The following is a 22,259-nucleotide window of genomic DNA, read 5'->3' as shown; positions in this document are numbered from 1 at the left end:
TACAATTAAATATTTATAATTTTAGTGGAAAATTGATATTTTCGTGTTAAAACTTCAACAATTTTGATGAAAATTTTGTCTTTTTGAATTGAAAATTCAATTATTTCGTTGAAACTCCACATATTTGAATAAAAAATGGATTTGTTAAAAAATAATGATCTTTTTCTTGGCAAGTTAATCTTCTTGTTTAAAATATTTTCGGTTAAAAATTCATGTATCACAGTTAAATATTTATCATTTTAGTTTTAAAAAAACATATTTCAGGTTGGAAATAAAATTATTTGGTTAAAAGTAACTCTTTTGTTAAAAATCATTTTTTTGATTAGAGATTCATAATTTTACTGAAAAATTCATTTTTAGGGTTAAAATATGAGCTACTTGATTGAAAACTTCTTTTTGCTGTGGATGAAAAAGATTTTTTGACCGAATATTTATTTTTTTTGTTGAAAACTTGTTTATTCTTTTCTTACGAATTTTAACTGCAAATTTAACTATTAGTCCATTTGAATATTCCATAATTTTAGATAAAAATTCATCTTTTTGGTTGAACATTCATTTTTTGACTACAAAATTTCATTATTTAATTGTTGGTTGTTTTGATTAATTAATTAATTTAATTGTTGTAATTTTTTAGTTAAAAAATCATCTTTTTTGGTAGAAGATAATGGATTTGGTTAAAATTTCAACTTTTTAGTCGGAAATTCAATTATTCTAGTTGAAAATTAATTCTTAAATTCAATTTTTCATTATGTAAGTTGAATATAATAAAATCATAACTTATTATTTAATTTTTGTTTATTTTTATTTATTTATTTAGAAATTGAAGTAGTTGTATGAAAATTTTGCTTTGTGAAAAATTCGCCTTTTCTTGTAGAAAATTAATTCTTATGGATCAAAATTCATATTTTCGGTTACAAATGCAAGTATTACAATTAAATATTTATAATTTCAGTGGAAAATTCATCAGTTTGGTTGAAAATTGATATTTTCTTGTTCAAAATTCAAGAATTTTGATGAAAATTTGTCTTTTTTAACCGAAAATTCAATTATTTTGTTAAAAATCCACATACTTTGTTAAAAAATTGATTGTTTTGTAGAGAATTACCTATTTCTTTGTAAGTTAATCTTCTTGTTTAAAAATTCTTTTTTCGGTTAAAAATGCATGTATGGCAGTTAAATATTTATCATTTTAGTTTTTAAAAAACATCTTTGAGGTTGGAAATAAAATTATTTGGTTGAAAGTTAATCTTTTTTGTTAAAAAATAATTTTTCAGTTAGAGTTCATCTTCTTGTTTAAAAATTCTTTTTTTCGCTTAAAAATGCATGTATAACAGTCAAATATTTATCATTTTAGTTTTTAAAAAAACATCTCTTATGTTGGAAATTATAATTTTATTTATTTTAATTTTATGTAATTTAATAGAATTAAAAAAAGTAGAATTTCAGTTTAAAATGTATCTTTCTGGTGAAAAATGCAACTGCTCTAGTTCAATATTTACAATTCTATAGTTGTAGTTTAAAATTCATCTGTTTGGTTAAAAAATTTTTTTTTAACTTTAAATTTATTTATTTAAGTTTTGGTTGACAATTTATCTTTTTTTTAGAAAAAATTAATTTTGTTATTTTGAAAATTCAATTGTTTCAGTTAAAGATTAATTGCTTTAGTTGAAAATCCCTATGTTTGGTTTAAACTTAATTTTTTTAAATAAAAATGTTATTTTTTCATTTTCGGTGAAAAATGATTATTTTTTTAGTTCAAAATTCAACTATTTGGTTGAAAATTTGTCTTTTTTTATTAAAAAAGAACTATTTCGTTAAAAATTTATGTATCTTTTTGAAAAGATTGATTTTTTGGTATAAAATTGATCTTTTTATTTCAAAATTAAAGTTCTTGTTAAAAAATGCATCTTTTTGGTTAAAAAATTATCTATTCTTGTTCAAAATTCAACAATTTGAAAATTTATGTTTTTTAGTTGAAAATTCAACTATTTCGTTGAAAATCCACATATTTGGTTAAAAATCGATTCTTTTAAGCAAATTATCTTTAATTTATCATTTTAGTAAAAAATTTTAGTTTTTTTCATCATTTTAGTTAAAAATTCGTCTTATAGGTTGGAAATAAAATTACTTGATTGAAAGTTAAACTCCTTTCTTTAAAATTAATTTTTTGCTTGAAAATTCATCATTTTAATTAAATGTTTATTTATTTGGTTGAAATATGAGATATTTTATTGAAATTTAGTATTTTCTCTGATAAAAAAGAATTTTTTGCCGAAAGTTTAATTATTTTGTTGAAAATTTGTTTCTTTTTTGGTTGCAAATAATAATACTTTTAACTGTAAATCTACCTATTATTTCAGTTTAATATTTTACTTTAAAATTCATCTCTTTAGTTGAACATTAATTTTTTGACGAAAAATCTACTTATTCAATTTTTTTTAGTTGAAAATTGATATCTTTGTTCAAAAATTAAATTATTCTAGTTGATGATGCAGAATTTCAGTTAAAAATTAATCATTCTGGTTCAAAATTCAACTATTTGATTGAAAATTTTTCTTTTTTAAGTGAAAATTAACTATTTCGTTAAAAATCCATTTATTTTTTTGAAAAATCCTTTTTTTTGTATAAAATTAACCTTCATATATTAAAATTAAACTCCTTGTTTAAAAATTCATCTTTTTGGTAAAAAAAAATCAAGTGTTCCAGTAAAATATTCATCACTTCAGTGGAAAATTCATTAAAAATTTAATTGAAGTTTTTTTAGAAAATTATCTTTTTCTTTGAAAGTTAATATTCTTGTTAAAAAATTCTTCTTTTCGGTTAAAAATTCAAGTATTCCAGTTAATTTTTCCCAGTTGAAATATAAGCTATTTTATTTTAACGTTTTGCTTAAAAGTTCATTTCTTTATTTGAGCATTAATTTTTTTAACTAAAAATTTAATTATGTAAGTTTTGGTTGACAATTTATCTTTTTTAGTCAAAGTTAATTTGTTACGTTTGAAAATTCAACTATTTCAGTTTTACAGATTCGTTGTTTTAGTTGAAAACTCTTATATTATTTTAAATTAAATTTTTTAAACTAAAAATATTACAATTCCATTTTCAGTTAAAAATTATTATTTTCTAAGTTCAAAATTCAACTATTTGTTGGAAATTTTGTCTCCTCAAGTTAAAAATTCAATTATTTCGTTAAAATTTCATGCATTTTGTTGAAAAATTGTATTATTTGGTGAAAAATTAAACTTTTTTTTTAATTAATCTTTTTGTTCCAATATTCAATTTTTTGATTGATAATTCGTGTTCCAGTTCAATATATTCATTAGTGAAAAATTTATCTTTTTTATTTACTATTCCAGTTGAAGACTCATGATTTTATTTAAAAATTCATCATTTTGGTTGAAAATTGAACTATTTTGTTGAAAATCCGTTTTTTCTTTGTTGAAAATTAATTTTTTCAATTGAAAGCTTATTTATTTTATTTTTTGTAAAAAATTGATATTTTTTATGAACAATAAAAGTATTTTTTTCAAAATTCATTTATTTTTCAATGTTTTTCTCTGTTGTGTTGAAGGATGTTTAGAATGAATGTCATGAAATAAAATCTTCAACATAAGAGATTAATTTTCAACCAACCATTAGCATCTTCAATCTGCGAATACTAATTTTCAACAAAAAAGAAAATAGTGGATATTTAAACGGCAAAAAATTTTTATTGTGAATACAAAGTAATTTAATATAACCAAAAAATATGACATTTTAAACAAAATACATAGATCCTCAACTAAAACAGTTTAATTTTAAAACATACATTATATTTTTAATCAAAATATTTGATTTTCTAACAAAAATATAAATTTTCAACCAAATTTAAAATATTTTATACCAAATAGTTTAATTTTCAACCAAGATGATTTAGGTTCTGCCAGAAATGTGAAGTTTTAACAAACAACAAAACAAACAATTTTATTTTTTTATTTTAATTTATTTTTATTTAATTTTTTTAGAATCGATCAGTTGAACTTTCAACAAAATATTACAATTTTAATTTAAAAAAAAATTATTTTGAGCCAAAAAACGATAGTTTCAACTAAAATAAAAAAAATTTGGGACAAAAAAAACTTGTAAGAAAGCAGTTCAACTTTTAACCGAGGAATTGGAATTTTAATATAAAAAGATGCATTTTAAAAAGATTAATTTTCAACCAAATAATTGCATTTTCAACCAAAAAATTGATTTTCTTCTGAAAAATACGAGTTAAAAAAAAACATCAATTTTCGACTAATTAATTAAATTTTCTTCCAAATCGTTTACTTTTCGCGTCGAAAATACAGTTTTTTTTTACAAAAATAGGGATTTTGATCATTTATACATAAGGACAAAAATTTCAAATAAACATTGAAAGTCATTTTTAATACTATATGAAAAAAAAGATGATATGTACACTATTTTTAATCTCTAAAGTGATTCTGAGGCCTACATTTCGTATAATTTATAATCAATAAATTTTTTTTTTAATTTCAATTCAAAATACATAAAAAATTAAATTCCTTTTTAATGTCCAACACTCAAATTTCGCTATAAATATTTTTTGCAAATTAAAAAAAAATAATCTATAACAATCAGTTTTGTAGAACACACTTTGAAAAGTCTCCATTCCAATTTAAAAAAATTAAAAATAAAACACACCATTTTAAAGGATATAAAAACAAATTTAAAAACAAATTAAAAGAAGGAAGGAGATTTGAAGACTGCCTGCTTTTTCTGTCACCATTAAAAAAAACCGTAGAATTTTCAAAGAAACTGTTCAATTTTCAATAAAAAAGATCAATTTTTAAAGAAAGAAATTAAAACCAAAACAGTTGCATTTTCAATCAAGTAATTGAATTTTCAACCAAATAGTTCAGATTTCTACCAAATCGTTCAATTTTCAAGCCAAAATAAGAAATTTTCTTCAAAACAATGAAATTTTCAAACCAAAAAAATATGAATTTTTAACAACAAATTTCATATTTAACCAAATAGTTGAATTTTCTACGAAATTATTAAATTTTCAAACCAAAGTAACGAATTTTCTACAAAATATTTCAATACTCAACCCGAAAATGTGAATTTTCAATGAGAAACTTAATTATTAATAAAAAACAATATCTTTTTAACCAAGCAATTGTATTTTTAACCGAAGAATTTGAATTTTCTACCAAAATAGTTAAATTTTCAACAACGAACTAAAATTTTAAACGAAAATTATGAATCTTTAGCAGAAATATCGATGTTTAACGAAATTATTGAATTTTCAACTAAATAAATAAGTTTTTAACCAAATAATAATAAATTTAACCGAAAAAGATCAATTCTTAATGAAAAATTTAAGAGTTGATAGATCAAATTATCACAAATACAAATTTTCTACAAAACAGTTGAATTTTTAACCTGCAAATATATAAATTTTGGAAAAAAACTGCCATTTTCAATCAAATATTTTAATTTTGAACCAAATAATCGAATTTACTACTGAATTTTTAAATTTTCAAGTAAAAAAAAAACCAAAAAAGGTTTTTTTAGTCAAGAAAGAATACAAATTTTTAAAAAATCGTTAAATTTTCAAACCAAAAGGCGAATTTTCTACAAAATATATTAATTTTCTGCCAAAATTGAATTTCCAACATAGTATATAAATTTTTAACCAAAGATATGAATCGTTTTTACTGTTCAACGTTTGTTATAAAAAATTCATTAGATTTTAAAGGCTCACAATTTTTTATCAATTTTAGGTTATGTTAGCATTTTGCAAAATTTACATAAAAATAGTATTTAATTAAAAGCAAAAATCAGTGCAATTAGAAAAATATTTTGACTCTTAACAATTTTGGATTATGTAAATGTTTTTTGTCGAAAATGGGTATTTTCATAATAATAAAAAATGTAAGAGATTATAGAATTGAAACAATTTTAGGTTATGTTCGTGTTTGACGCCAAAAATTGTTCATAAGAATCCAGTTATTGTAAACATAAATCGTTAGATTTCGATGAAGATTTGCAATTCTGAATAATTTTTTGTTATGTTAGTGTTTTTCTCAGGAAATTGAACTTTTATAAAAAAAACTTATTAGATTTCGAAGAATATTTACAATTTTATACCAAATTTAGGTTATTTTGCCATGTTGTACCTGAATTCTATTCTTTTTTAAAATAAAGAATCATTAGATTTAAATCCAATGATTTTTGTTGAAAACAATACAATTTTTAAGCTTGAGAAATTTTGGATTTTGTTAATTTTTTTAGTTCGAAAATTAAAATTTTTATGAAAAAAAGCATTAAATTTTAAAGAAGGTGCATTATTTTTGAACAATTTTAGGTTATGGTGGAATTTTACATCAAAAATGGCCTTTTTAGACGAAAATCATAATTTGAACAAGATGTAGAATCTTTTAATAATTTTGGATTATGTTAATGCTTATGAAACTGGTATTTTTTATAAAAAAATATTTTTTAAAGAAGAGCCACAACTTTTTTACACAATTTTAGGTTATATTAGCGTTTAACATCGCAAATATGTAATTTTAAATAAAAAATTATGGAATTTAAATCCTATGATTTTTGTTTAAAACAATACAATTTTCAAGCTTAAGAATTTTAGATTTTGTTAATTTTTTTAGTCGTAAATTGAAGTTTTTGAGAAAAATTTTGAGATTTTTTAAGAAGGCTCACAAATTTTGAACAATTTTAGGTGACGTTGGGATTTTGAATGAAAAAAATGGCTTTTTTAGACAAAAATCATAATTTAAACAAGATTTAGAATCTTTTAATAATTCTGGATTATGTTAATGTTTATGAAACTGGTATTTTTTATTAAAAAAAATTATATTTCAAAGAAGATTCACAACATTTTCAACAATTTTAGTTTATATTAGCGTTTAACATCGCAAATATGTAATTTTATATTAAAAAATATTGAATGTAAATCCAATTATTTTTGTTTAAAACAATAAAATTTTTAAGCTTGAGAAATTTTAGATTTTGTTAATTTTTTTAGTCGGAAATTCAAATTTTTATGAAAAAATCATTCGATTTTAAAGTAGGTTCACAATTTTTGAACAATTTTAGGTTACGTTGGAATTTTACATAAAAAAATAACTTTTTCAGACAAAAATCATAATTTAAAGAAGATTTAGAATCTTTTAACAATTTTGGATTATTTTAATGCTTATGAAACCGGTGTTTTTTATAAAAAATATATATTTCAAAGAAGAGTCACAATTTTTTTAACAATTTTATGTTATATTAGCGTTTAACATCGCAAATATGCAATTTTGAATAAAAAATCTTTGGATTTAAATCCAATAATTTTAGTTTGAAACCATAAAATGTTTATGCTTGAAAATTTTTGGATTTTTAAAATTTTTTTTGTCGGAACTTCAAATTTTTATGAAAAAATCATTCGATTTTAAGGTGGGTTCACATTTTTTGAACAATTTTTGGTTACGTTGGAATTTTACATAAAAAATGGCTTTTTTCAGACAAAAATAATGATAATTTAAACAATATCTAGAATCTTTTAACTATTTAAGATTGTTAATTTTTGTTTAAGTTGTTATTAGATTTTAAAGAAAATTCATGATTTTTTAAATAATTTAAACAAGATTTAGAATTGTTTAAATACCTTTCGTCAGAAATTTGTAAAAAAAAAAGTAGATTTAGAATTTTTCAAAGAAGATTTACTACTTTGCAACAATTGAAGGTTATGTTCTCGATTTACATAGAAAATTGATCTTGATTTTTTGGTTAAATGATAAGCTTAGACAATTTCGGTTTCTGTTGGTGTTTTTAGTCCGAAAATAAAATTTTTATTAAAGAATCATTAGATTTCGAAGAAGATTTATAATTTTTTAACATTTTATAATTTGAACACGATTCACAATCTTTTCAGAATTATTAATTATTTTAGTGCCTTTAGTCAGAAATTGATATTTTATTATTTTTTTTAAATTTTAATTTTGAAGATCCACAACCTTAGATCAATTTAAGTTGATGTTCGTGTTTTTCGTCGAAGTATGATATTTTTAATTTTAAAAAGTCGCAAGATTTTTCAGATTTTCATTAAGTAATAAGCTATGTTAGTATTTTTGTTTGAAATTTGCTATTTTTTAATTAAAAATCCAACGGTTTGTTTATTATCGAAAATATTATATTTTAAATCTAAAGTTAATAAATCAGTTTTCATCAATTATCAAAAACTTTATCCGTGCTTTTTGATTAGGTTAAAAGATAGACACTATGAATTACAAAAACTTTATATTAATTTTTATATTTTAATTTAAAAAATACTCGAGCAATAAGAACACTAATTTAACAAAAATTTCATAAAGATATCACAAAAATGTCCAAGTTTTTAAAGATTTTCAGAATTAGTTTGTTGAAACTGATTATTTATTCGCAGGTGAAGAAAAAATTGAGTCGAGAAAAGTACAAACTATTCGGTCAAATGATTCGCGATTATACGAACGAAAAAAATTTTGAAAAACTTTTAGATACACTTATCGAACTTTATTGTACAGAGGAGAGTTTACTGCCTCTTTTCGTAGGTAATGTATATTATCAAAATATATTTTTTCAAAAGATAGTCCCATCAAATTAAAATGAAGAATAAAATTTTTTTAAAAATTTGTTTTTCAGGATTCCGATCGTTTGTCAAAAAGGAACACGTCGAAATGTTCGATGCTCAAGTGAAACTCCTGGGAATTTCGTATTCCGAAATGCTAAATCGCGAATCATTTAAGTAAATTCGGAACGTTTTTAGGTACCTAAATAAACTTTTATTTATATTATTGAAAAATTGTCTGATCGAAAAGGGATAAAATAATCTTTTTTTTCTCGATAAAATGACCAAATATTTCTAATCTAATTTATTACAATCATTTTGCAATGTACAAAAATTGTTTATTAAGTACCAAGTACTTGATAAATTAAAAGTTGTTATTCCACAATCTTGTCATACGAATACAACATTTCCAGTCGAGAATTTTCTAGGCTGATTTTTATAAAAGAAATGCTTTTTCATTTACGAAAATGACCAAAATATTTTCATTTCCTGTTTTTCAAAAAAAAGGGGGAAAAAAATTGAAGGTCTTTCTCTGATGAAAATTAGAGTAAAAATGCCGAGAACTATTGCTAAATTAATAATACCACATCTATTTTGTAAATAACTCATTACTAGAGTACTTGTTAGTGCGTATAATAAATAAAACCTATTTTACAAAAAAACGTCGGTTCTTTCAATGATTATTTTTCGTTTTTAAATTCAGTGGAATTGCACTCAATTTATGCCAAAACATTGACATTTCTCAAACTTTTGTGATTTAATTTCTCTAAAATTCCGATGGAAATTTGAAGGATGTTTTTTTTTTATAAATACAATCTGCTTTATTCCTCCATGGCCTCAGATTTATTTCCGGTTTTGAGACGAATCGCTTCCGACACAATGTCCTGATAATATTCCCCAAAAACGCTTCGGTTGTGGGAAACGAGGATCAAAAATTGGGCGGAAATTGCTGCTAGTTCTTCTTGAAGAGACGAAAGTCCTGGAGGAATTTGCTGAGGAGTCACTGACTGCGAGAGAATCAGTTTTTGCAAAAACTGTCGAATTCTCAGATCTGTGAAGGAATGTTTCACAGGGTTAGTTCAATTTTTAAGTTACAGAATTAATTTTCAAGAAAAACAAACAAGACTTTTCAAAAGAATAGTAACATTTTCCACTAAAAAGATAAATTTTCGATTAAAATTATGAATTCTTAATCAAAAAGATAAATTTTTTAAATAAAAAAATCCATTTTCTTGTAAAAAAGGCAAATTTTCAACTAAAAATTGAATAAGTAAATTTTCAGTTGAAAAAATTAATTTTCAAATAAACATAAAAAATCATTTTCAACAAAATATATAAATTTTCAATTAGAATGATGAATTATCAACTGAAATAGGTGAAATTAAAAAAAAAAAGATGAATGTTTAAATGAAATTATGAATCTTTAATTGGAATAGTTTAATTTTTAGCCAAAAAGACGAATTTTTAAACAAATCAAAACAAATAGATGAATTTTTAACTAAAAAAAAGACATTTGTGACCAAAAATGGAATAGTTAAATGTTCAGCCAAAGAGATAAATTTTAAATTAAAATGATGAATAATAATCAAAAAGAGAAATTTTCGACTAAAAACATCCATTTTCTACTAAAAAAGGACACATTTTCAACAAAAAATGGAATAAGTAAATTTTCAGTTAAAAAAATTAATTTTCAAACAAACATGAAAAATCATTTTCAACAAAATAGTTCAATTTTCAATTAGAGTGATGAATTTTCAACTGGAATATTTGAATTTTTTATAAAAAAGATGAATTTTTAACTGAAACTATGAATCTTTAATTGGAATTGTTTCTATTTTCGGCAAAAAGATGAGATTACAATTCTGAATCGTCAGCCAACAAAATGAGTTTTTACATTAGTTAAATTTTCAACTTTTCAACCAATGTTGATTAATTTTCGACTAAAATTTTGGAATATTTTACTGTATTAGTTCAATTCTAAGTTCAAATTTTAATTTTTAATAAAAAAATTCGAGTATTCAACAGAATAGTTTAATTTTCAACAAAGTAGTCCAATTTTCAACCAGTGAGCTGAATTTTTTATGAAAAATATCCATTTTCTACTAAAAAGTATCAATTTTCCAACAAAAATGGATTAAGTCACCATTTAATTAGAATGACGTTTTTTCAACTAAAATAGTTGAATTTTAAACCAAAAATATGAATTATTAACTAAAATTATGAATCTTTAACTGGAATAGTTGAGTTTTTGTCAAAAAGCTGAATTTTTAACAAAGATGATTAATTTTCTATAGGAAGACGAATTTTTAAAAAAATACATGAATTTTTAACTAAAAACAGACATTTTCGACCAAAAATGGAACAGTTGAATTTTCAGCCAAAGAGATAAATTTTAAATTAAAATTATGAATTCTTAATCACAAAAAGCAATTTTCAACTAAAAAGATCCATTTTCTACTAAAAAAGATCAATTTTCAACAAAAAATGGAATAATTCAATTTTCAGTTAAAAAAATTAATTTTCAAACAAACATAAAAAAATAAATTTCAACAAAATAGTTAACTTTTCAATTAGAATGATGAATTTTCAACTGGAATCTTTGAATTTTTTATTTAAAAAATAGAATTTTTAACTTAAATTATTAATATTTAGTTGGAATTGTGTCTATTTTCAGCAAAAAGATGAATTTACATTTATGAATCGTCGGCCAACAAAATTAATCTTTCCATTAGTTAATATTTAACTTTGCAACAATTTTTTATTAAGTTTTGATTAAAATTTTGGAATATTTCACTGCATTAGTTAAATTTTAAGTTCAAACATTAATTATGAATCTTCTACCAAGAAAATTAATATTTGACCAAAAAAAGACGAATTTTCTATTAAAAACAAATAAATTTTTAAGAACCAAATGGAATTAATGAATTTTCAGTTTAAAAAATTAATTTTCAACCAAACATAAAAAATCATTTTTAACAAAAGAGATGAATTTTCTACCAAAGAGCTGGATTTTCAATTAAAATTTTGAATTTTCAACCAAGAAAATTAATATTCTAACAAAAAAAAAAGAGAAATTTACAACTAAAAAGATCCACTTTCTCCTGAAAAAAAAATTTAAGAAAAAAATGAATAAGAATTCAGTTTAAAATATTATTAAAATATATATATATATTTTTTTTTTCAATAAAATAGTTCAATGTTCAACCTAAGAGATAAATTTCCAATTCAAATTATGAATCTTTAACCAATAATATGAATTTTTAACCAAGAAAATTAATATACTATTTTTTAAAATATGTCACTTAAAATAGATACATTTTCTACAAAAAAATCAATTTTCCAGGAAAAATTAAATAAGTCAATTTTTAACCAAATATAAGAATGAATTTTCAAAAAAATAATCGAAAAATGTCAACCAAATTAATTAAGAAATACATGTTTAACCAAAAAAAACGGACAACTTCATGAGTTAAATTTTAAGTTAAGAAATTAATTTTCAGCAAAAAAAATACGACTTTTCAACATAATAGTTGAATTTTTAACAAAATAGTTAAATTTTCAACCAAAGATCTGAATTTTCAATCAATAATATTAATCTTCAACCAGAGAGATAAATTTTTAATCAAGAAAATTAATATTTAATCAAAAAAGATTAATATTGAACTAAAAACATCCATTTTTTACGAAAAAGGATAAATTTCAAGACAAAATGGAATAAGTCAATTTTCAGGATGAATTTTAAAATAAAATTATGAATATGAAAAAAATTTAACGGAACAGTTCAACTTTAAAATAAGCATTTCAATTTTTAACCAAAAATTAGACAGTTAAATTTTGAGTAAAGAAAAATAATGTTCAAGCAAAGAGATGAATTTTCAAATAAAATTATGAAATATTTTGATGAATCTTCAACCAAAAAAGATTTTTATATTTAATCAAAAGCTGATTCAACAAGGAAAGATTTTTCAGTCAAGAGAGGAAAAAAAATCAAACAAACGTTGGAATTTTCAAACAAATCGATAAATTTTTAACCAAGAAGATTAATTTTTTACCAAAAAGAACGAATTTTCAATAAATTACGTGTATCTTTAGCCAGATATTGGAATTTTGAATTAAAATTATGAATCTTCAACATATAAAATTAATATTCCCATAAAAAAATACGAATTTTCAAGCAAAAATATCCATTTTCTACTAAAAAAGATACATTTTTAAGAAAAAAAAGGGAATAACTCAATTTTTAACTAAACATAATAAATAATTTTTTAAAAAAGAGTTACATTTTCAACCAACGTGATAAATTTTCAATTACAATGATGATTTTTCAACTAAAATAGTTTAATTTTAAACCAAAAGACGAATTATTAACTAAAATTATTAATCTTTCATTAGAATAGTTAAATTATTTGTCAAAAAATTGAATTTTTAGTCAAACAGTTAAATTTTTAACAAAAAAAGACATTTTCGACCAAAATGGAATAGTTAAATTTTCAGCCAAAGAGATAAATTTACAATTACAAGTATGTCGATAATCTTCAATAAAATTATGAAATATTTTACCGCGTTAGTTTAATTTTAAGTTAAATAATTAATTCTAAAGAAAAACAAACAAAACTTTTCAACAGTAAACTATTCTGTTGAAAAGTTTTGTTTGTTTTTCTTTTTATAATTTATAATTATTCTTCAACATAGAAAATTAATATTCTATCAAAAAAATACGAATTTTCAAGCAAAAATATCCATTTTCAACCAAAGCGATGAATTTTTAATTAGAAATATGAATTTTCAACTAAAATAGTAGAATTTCAAACCAAAAAAGATTATTTATTTTACTAAAATTATGAATAATTAATTGGAATATTTGAATTTTCAGCTAAATAGATGAATTTCAAAAAATGAGTAATTTTATATAAAAAGATGCATTTTTGAATAAAAAAATTTTAATTTCGACCTCAAATGTAATTTAGTTTAATTTTATGTTGAAAGATAAAATTTCAACCAAAAAAAAATTTTCAGCGTAATAGTTCAATTTTAAGCAAAACAGATGGATTTATAATAACAATTATCAATCTTTAGCCACCAAAATAATTGTTTAGAAGAGTTCATTGTCAACTTTTCAACTTAATAGTTGAATTAAAAAAAAAGAGCTAAATTTTCAACCATAGAGTTGAATTTTCAATTAAAATTATGAATCTTCGGCCAGAGATAAATTTTCAAGAAAAAATAGAATAAGTCAATTTTCAGTTAAGAACATTAATTTTTACAAAAAAAAGTTCACTTTTAAACAAATTTGGAACAAAAAAATATGAGTACTCAACTAAAAATACAATAGTTGATATTTTTAACAAAAAGTATTTTCACCAAGAAGATTAATAATATTAAAGAAAAACAATTTTTCAACCAATGAAGATTAATTTTTAAATAAAATTATGGAATAGTTAACTGTATTAGTTAAATTTTCAGTTAAAAAAATAATAATTTTCAACAAAAATGTTAATTTATACAAAAAAAAAAATGAATTTTTAACTGGAATAGTTAAATTTCAATTAAAAAAACTAATTTACAAAAAAACTCAAACAAATAATTAAAGTTTCAACTTAAATAGTTACATCAACAAAGTAGCTCATTTTTCAATCAATCATATGAATTTTCAATTAAAATTATGAATCTTCGAACAAAAAAGATTTAAATTTTTAATCAAAAACCGTATAATTCTAGTCAAGAGAAAAAAGAAAATGCAAACACACTGTTGACTTTTGAAGCAAAAACATGAATTTTCAATCAAAAAGATTATTTTTTCACCAAAAAGAACGAATTTTCCACAAATTATATGAATGTTCAGCCAGATATTTGAATTTTTAATTAAAAACGATCAATTTTATACCAAACATAGAATAGATACATTTTTTATTAAAAAATGAATTTAAAAAAAAAAACAAAAAACGAATTCTCAACAAAATAGTTCAATAAATTAAAGTAAAGATACTTTTAAAAATAAAAAAATAAAATGCTATACAATTTCATATTGCAATTAAAAAAACATGCACACTCTCCAAAAAATTCCCTAAATTTACAACAAATTCTGACACTGTAAAATTACCGAATAATAAAATTTCCAAACAGCTTACAATATTACCAAATTGGAAACTTCCCAAATTATAAAATTCCCTCAATACAAATATATATTTTTTCAATATGTAAAGTGTATAAAAGTATTGTTTGAATTTGAAATAACAATAATTTAACAATATTTCGACTAGAAATATACATTTTCCTATTTTTTTTAAATAAAAATACTTGATTATTGTATTTTTAATAAAAAACATTTATTTCGTTAAAAAATTAATTATATTTATGTACGTTTTTTGGACAATTAATTTCCATTTAACTGAAAATTTAACTATTTAATTTTGTGATTCAAAATGTCTCTTTTTTACATAAAAATTCTTATTTTCTTTTAGTAGAAAATAAACGTTATTGATTAAAAATTAATTTTTTTAGTTAAGGAATCATCATTTTAGTTAAATATTCATTCTCTTTGGTTGAAAAATAATATAATTTGGTTGTAAATTCTTTTGTTTGATTAAAACTTAATTTTTTAAATTAAAAATTTAACTATTCCATTTATGATTGACAATAAAAAATGAGTTGGAAATTCATGTATTCTAGTTAAAAATTCAACTAAATTGGTTGAAAGTTGCAGGAAAAATTGTTCGAAAACAGGCAAAAAAGGAGAAAAGCAGAGGGAAATTGGTTTAAAAATTAAATAAATTAAATTACTTACTGACGAGGTATCTAATTTTATGATCAGGTTTCACAAGATCAAGAATCTGTCCCTCGAGAATTGTTTCAATTTCCGGCGTTAATGGAGGCGCACCGATTTCTTCGAGTGTTGCTTTTACGTCCGCTTTAACTTGCACCAAAACATTTGGCATTGCCACTTCCAAATCCCTGGAGAAAAAAAAAATTTTCAACACTCTTCAATAAAGAATTTAAATTTTCAAAAAATAAAAAAGAATCCCTACTTATTCGAATTTACGGTCTCTAAAAGAACAGTTAGATGTTCCTTGATTGTTTTTTTGAAACTCGCTATTCCATGAATTGCAGCTCCGACTGTGTTATTCACTAACAAAAGAACTGAACTGATGATCGTCATTCGATTCGTCTTGTCTCGCAATTCCAAAAGTCTGCCCTGATCTAGCATCAGAGTCTGTGAAAAAGATAAATTCGGTATAAAAAAATCTGCTTTTTAAACAGAATAGATGAATTTAAAAAAAAAAAAAAACGAACTTTCAATCAGGGGGATTAATTTTCTACAAAAAAACGATTTAAAAAATGTAATATTTCAATTTTCATATAAAGAAATTAATTTTCAACCAGACAAAAAGATTTTTTAAACAAAATAGATGAATTTTCAATCAAAAATGGAATATTTCAATTTTCAAATAAAAAATTAATTTTTAACAAGAAAAAAAGATTTTTCAACAAAATAAATTATCTTTCAACAAAATAGTTAAATTTTCAAATAAAAAGATAAATTTTATACCAGAAATATTTATTTTCTACCAAAAAAGACGGATTTTCAACAAAAAATGGAATATTTCAATTTTCAAATAAAGAAGTTAATTTTCATTGAGAAAAAAAGATTTTTCCACAAAATAGTTGAATTTTCAAACCAAAAAAAGAACTTTCAACCAGGAATATTAATTTGCTGCAAAAAATACAACTTTTGAAACAAAAATGGAATATTTTAATTTTCAATTAAAGACATCAATTTTCAAAAAGAAAAAATTTTTTCAACAAAATAATGGAATTTTTAAACAAGAAAATGAATTTTCAGCCAGGAAATCTAATTCTCTACCAAAAAGACGAATTTAAAAAAAAATGGAATATTTCAATTTTCAAATAAAGAAATTAATTGTCAACAAGAAAAAAGGATTTTTTCAAGAAAATAGAAGAATTTTTAACAAATACTTAAATTTTTAACGAAAATAGATAAATTTTCAAACAATCATGGATATTTTAATTTTCAATTAAAGAAATTAAATTTCAATCAGAAAAAAAGGTTTTTCAACAAAATAGATAAAATTTTTAACAAAATACTTGAATTTTCTAATAAAAAGATTAATTTTCTACCAAAAAGGCGAATTTTTAACCAAAAAATGATTATTTCAATTTTCAAATAAAAAAATTAATTTTGAACAAGGAAAAAACATTTTTCAACAAAATAGTGGATTTTTCAAACAAAAAGATGAATTTTCAACCAAGGAGATTAATATTCTACAAAAAAAAAACGAATTTTTAAGGAAAAATGAAATATTTCAATTTTCAAATAAAGAAATTAATTTTCAACAAGAAAAAAGATTTTTCAAGAAAATAGAACAATTTTTTACACAAAAGTTTCATTTTTAACGAACAAAGATAAATTTTCAACCAAAAATGGAATATTTTAATTTTCAATCAAAGAAATTAAATTTCAACCAGAAAAAAAGGTTTTTTCAACAAAATAGGTGAATTTTTTACAAAATGCTTGAATTTTCTAACAAAAAGATGAATATTTAACTAGGAAGATTAATATTCTACAACAAAAAACAACGAATTTTTAACAAAAAATGGAATGCTTCAATTTTCAAATAAAGAAATTAATTTTACACAAGAAAAAAGATTTTTCAAGAAAATAGAAGAATTTTTAACAAAATAGTTGAATTTTTAACGAACAAAGATAAATTTTGAACCAAAAAAGAGAAATTTTCGACAAAAAATGGAATATTTCAATTTTTCAATAAAGAAATTAATTTTCACAAAGAACAAAAATATTTTGTAACAAAATAGTTGAATTTTAAAACCAAAATAAGAACTTTCACCAGAAATATTTATTTTCTACATTAAAAGACGACCTTTCAAACAAAAACAGGATATATTTTCAACAAAAAATGGAATATTTCAATTCTCAAATAAAGAAATTAATTTTCAAAAAGAACAAAAATATTTTTCAACAAAACAGTTGAATTTTCAAACCAAAATAGGAATTTTCAACCAGGAATATTAATTTTGTACAATAAAAGACGAATTTTTTTAACAAAAATAGGATATTTTAATTTTTAATCAAAGAAATCAAGTTTCAAATAGAAATTTAAAAAAATAGATGAATTTTCAACAAGGAAGATTAATTTTATACCAAAAATACGAATTTTTAACAAAAAATGGCCTATTTGAATTTTCAATTCAAGAAATTAAATTTATAACAGAAAAAAAAAAGATTTTTCAACAAAATAGTTGAATTTTCAAATAAAAAGATGAATTTTCCACCAGGAAGATTAATTTTCTACCAACAAAGACCAATTTTCAACAAAAAATGGAATATTTCAATTCTCAAATAAAGAAATTTTTAAGATTTTTTCAAGAAATTAAATTTATAACAGAAAAAAAGATTTTTTTAACAAAACAGTTGAATTTTGAAACAAAAAGATCCAACCAAAATAGTTAAATTTTCAATCAGGAAGGTTCATTTTCTACCAAAAGAAGATAAATTTTGAAAAAGGCGAATTTTTAACTTAATAGTTAAAATTTCGAATGACAAAGACGAAGTTTCTATAATACATTTTAATTTTCAATATAATTTATGGCATTTTATTGCGAACGTAAATTTTCAGCAGGCTAGTTTTAAATTTTATATTAAAATAGTTACAATTTCAACCATAGAGAATGAATTTAAGATTAAAATAATGAATCCTGAAACAAAAAATTCAATTTTTAACCTTTTTTTTCGTACAAGAAAACGACTTTTCTACAAAATAACTGAATTTTTCCAACCCGCAAGTATGAATTTTCATCCAAAACAGTAACACTCGACTTATCATAAAGAAAAGAATGAACTTTCAAGTTAACCCTTTGAGAAGCAAAATTTTTTTCATTCATTATATTGTTATTTTTAGCTTTATATAGGTTTTTGGGGTCGCTAATTCCGATTCTGATGTCAGAATTGTAAAATTCAAAATGGCGGATCCAATATGGCGACTGTATTTGGCTAAATTTCATGTTTTTTTTTTTTATATTGGCATAAAATGTCTTCTAACGGGGTTTTTGGGGTCGCTGAGCGCGATGATGACGTTGGAACATCAAAATTAAAAATTATTGATATTTTTTATTAACGTTAAAGTTCATGATCAATGAAGGTAACAAGAGTGCGCGGAACGTCTTCTTATATAGGAATCGGCGAAGCAAAGCGAAGCGTCGTCGAATTGTGTAATTCTGACACCAGAATCGTAATCAGCGACCCAAACAACTCCCGTAAATCGAGTTCCGTACTGACCGTAACTTAATTTGCCAATTTCGTAAAAAATGGTTGCTATTTTATAGGGGCCATTTTTAATTTTTTAATTCTGACATCAGAATCGTAATCAGCGACCCCAAAAACCCCCCGTAAATCGAGTTTTATGCTCATTGTAAAAAAATTCGAAATTTTCGTAAAAAATGGCTGCAATGATGTAGCCACTATTTTGAATTTTTAAATTCTGACAGAATCGTAATCAGCGACCCCAAAAACCTCCCGTAAATCGATGTTTATGCTCATTTGAAAAAAATTCGAAATTTTCGTAAAAAATGGCTGCAATGATGTAGCCACCATTTTGAATTTTTAAATTCTGACATCAGAATCGTAATCAGCGACCCCAAAAACCTCCCGTAAATCGAGTTTTATGCTCATTGTAAAAAAATTCGAAATTTTCGTAAAAAATGGCTGCAATGATGTAGCCACCATTTTGAATTTTTAAATTCTGACATCAGAATCGTAATCAGCGACTCCAAAAACCACAATTTGTTTGAAAGGTCGTCTTTTAATCTAGAAAATCAATATTTCTGGTGAAAATTCTTATTTTTGTTTAAAAATTCAACTAATTTGTTGCAAAATATTTTTGTTCTTTTTAAAAATTAATTTCTTTATTTAAAAATTGAAATATTCCATTTTTTGTCGAAAATTTCTCTTTTTTGGTAGAAATTTAATCATTCTGGTTAAAAATTCTTATTTTTGGTTTGAAGATGCAACTATTTTGTTGAAAAATCTTTTTTTCTTGGTGAAAATTAACATCTTTATTTGAAAATTAAAATATTCCATTTTTTGTTGAAAATTTCTTGTCTTTTTTTGTAGAATATTAATCTTCCTGGTTGAAAATTAATTTTTTATCTGTTTGAAAATTCAACTATTTTGATGAAAATCCATCTATTTAGTTGAAAAATCTTTTTTCTCATTAGAAATTAATTTCTTTATTTGAAATATGAAATATTCCATTTTTGGTTGAAAGTGTACCTTTGTTCCTTAAAAATTCAACTATTTTGTTACAAATTCTTCTATTTTCTTGAAAAATCTTTTTTTCATGTGTAAAATTAATTTATTTATTTAAAAATTGAAACATCCATTTTTTTAAATTCGTTGTTTTTTGATGTAGAATATTAATCTTCCTAGTTAAAAATTCATCTATTTCGTTGAAAAATCTTTTTTTTCTGTTCGAAATTTAATTTCTATAATTAAAAATTCAAATATCCTTATTTTTTGTTAAAAATTCGGCTCTTTTGGTAGAAAATTCATCTTCTTGTTTAAAAATTCAACTATTTTGTTAGTAATTTATTTATATTGCTGAAAAAATTTTCTGTTTGGAAAATTATTTCTTTAAATTGAAAATTAAAATATCCTATTTTGGTTTGAAAAGTCGTCATTTTTGGTAGGATAATAATCTTCCTGGTTGAAAATTAATCTTTTTGTTTGAAAATTCAACTGTCTTATTAAAAAATCATCTTTTTTGTTTAAAAATATTTTTTCTATGATTGAAATTTAATTTCTTTAATTGAAAATTAAAATATTCCATTATTGGTTGAAAATTTACCTTTGTTCGTAAAAAAATTCTTTTATTTTCTTTAAAAAAATCTTTTTTTCTGGTTGAAAATTAATTTTTTTATTTGAAAATTGAAATATTCCATTTTTTATTGAAAATTCATTTCTTGTTGTGTAGAATATTAATTTTCCTGGTTGAAAATTCAAGTATTTTGTTAAAAATTCATCTATTTTGTTGAAGAATGTTTTTGTTCTCGTTGTAAATTAATTTCTGGACTTAAAAATTGAAATATTCCATTTTTGGTTGAAAATTCATCTTTGTCCTTAAAAATTCAACTATTTGGTTAAAAATTCTTCAATTTTCTTGAAAATCTTTTTTTCTTGTTAAAAATTAATTTTTTTATTTGAAAATTGAAATATTCCATTTTTTGTTGAAAATTCGTTGTTTTTTGTTGTAGAATATTAATCTTCCTAGTTAAAAAGTCATCTTTTTGTTAGAAAATTCAAGCATTTTGTCAAAAATTCATATATTTTGTTTTAAAAAAAAACCTTTTTTTTCTGGTTGAAATTTAATTTCTTTAATTGAAAATTAAAATATTCCATTAATAGTTGAAAATTTATCTTTGTTCGTTGAAATATCAACTATTTTGTTAAAAATTCTTCTATTTTCTTTAAAAAATCTTTTTTCCTTGTTGAGAATTAATTTCTTTATTTGAAAATTGAAATATTCCATTTTTTGTTGAAAATTCGTTGTTTTTTGTAGAATATTAATTTTCCTGGTTGAAAATTCAAGTATTTTGTTAAAAATTCATCTATTTTGTTGAAGAATGTTTTTGTTCTGGTTGTAAATTAATTTCTTTAATTGAAAATTGAAATGTTCCATTTTTGGTTGAAAATTTATCTTTGTTCGTTAAAAATCAACTATTTGGTTAAAAATTCTTAATTTTCTTGAAAATCTTTTTTCCTTGTTGAAAATTAATTTCTTTATTTGAAAATTGAAATATTCCATTTTTTTTTTTAAATTCGTTGTTTTTTTTGTAGAATATTAATCTTCCTAGTCAAAAATTCATCTTTTTGTTAGAAAACTCAAGCATTTTGTCAAAAATTCATCTATTTTGTTGAAAAAACCTTTTTACTGATTGAAATTTAATTTCTTTGATTGAAAATTAAAATATTCCATTGATGCTTGAAAATTTATCTTTGTTCGTTGAAATATCAACTATTTTGTTAAAAATTCTTCTATTTTCTTTAAAACATCTTTTTTTCTTGTTGAAAATTAATTTCTTTATTTGAAAATTTAAATATTCCATTTTTTGTTGAAAATTCGTTGTTTTTTTGTAGAATATTAATTTTCCTGGTTGAAAATTCAAGTATTTTGTTAAAAATTCATCTATTTTGTTGAAGAATGTTTTTGTTCTGGTTGAAAATTAATTTCTTTAATTGAAAATTGAAATATTCCATTTTTGGTTGAAAATTTATCTTTGTTCGTTAAAAATTAAACTATTAATTAATTATTAAACTATATTGTAGTTTAGACACAGCCGAATTTATTGTTTAAAAAACGTGATTTTCGAGATTTAATTGTTTATAACTAATGAGTAATTAACAATTTCACATATTTTTTTGTGCTAGTTGTACTCCTTACATCCCCAAGAGTCTATTAAAAAATAGCATGTTCTTATCGGATTTTATTAATCCATAATTTCGATCATTCACAGACCAAATAATAGTAGCTTAAGGGCATGTGACACAGCTAAATACCTATATTACCGACCACAGTTTTTCAGTTCACTGAATGTTTTTTTGAACCTAAGAACTTTTTTTGTAAGTAAA

At 21.8% G+C, this 22,259-nt stretch overlaps 2 protein-coding genes across 6 annotated transcripts in view; one reads left to right on the top strand and one right to left on the bottom strand.

The window, feature by feature from the left end:
* The window catches only part of LOC117172350 (regulator of telomere elongation helicase 1 homolog), a 59,421-nt gene extending 50,168 nt beyond the window's left edge, over positions 1-9,253 (top strand). Inside the window, exons 11-12 of the mRNA XM_033360173.1 lie at positions 8,438-8,582; positions 8,674-9,253. Coding sequence (XP_033216064.1) covers positions 8,438-8,582; positions 8,674-8,780 — 252 coding nt within the window. The 3' untranslated portion in view covers positions 8,781-9,253. The remainder of the gene's footprint in view (positions 1-8,437; positions 8,583-8,673) is intronic.
* Positions 8,889-22,259, bottom strand: part of LOC117172351 (T-complex protein 11-like protein 1) — a 38,395-nt gene continuing 25,024 nt past the window's right edge. For all 5 annotated transcript variants that reach the window (XM_033360174.1, XM_033360177.1, XM_033360178.1 and 2 more), the window contains 3 exons: positions 15,625-15,809; positions 15,384-15,550; positions 8,889-9,650 (listed from right to left, as the gene is read on the bottom strand). In XM_033360174.1, the coding sequence (XP_033216065.1) occupies positions 9,421-9,650; positions 15,384-15,550; positions 15,625-15,809 (582 nt within the window). In that variant the 3' untranslated portion in view covers positions 8,889-9,420. The remainder of the gene's footprint in view (positions 9,651-15,383; positions 15,551-15,624; positions 15,810-22,259) is intronic.

The sequence above is a fragment of the Belonocnema kinseyi genome, chromosome 5 (assembly GCF_010883055.1).
Source record: "Belonocnema kinseyi isolate 2016_QV_RU_SX_M_011 chromosome 5, B_treatae_v1, whole genome shotgun sequence".
In the NCBI taxonomy this organism is placed as follows: Eukaryota; Metazoa; Arthropoda; class Insecta; order Hymenoptera; family Cynipidae; genus Belonocnema; species Belonocnema kinseyi.
The sequence above is the reverse complement of the archived record's forward strand: the minus strand, read 5'-3'. Positions and strand labels throughout refer to the sequence as shown.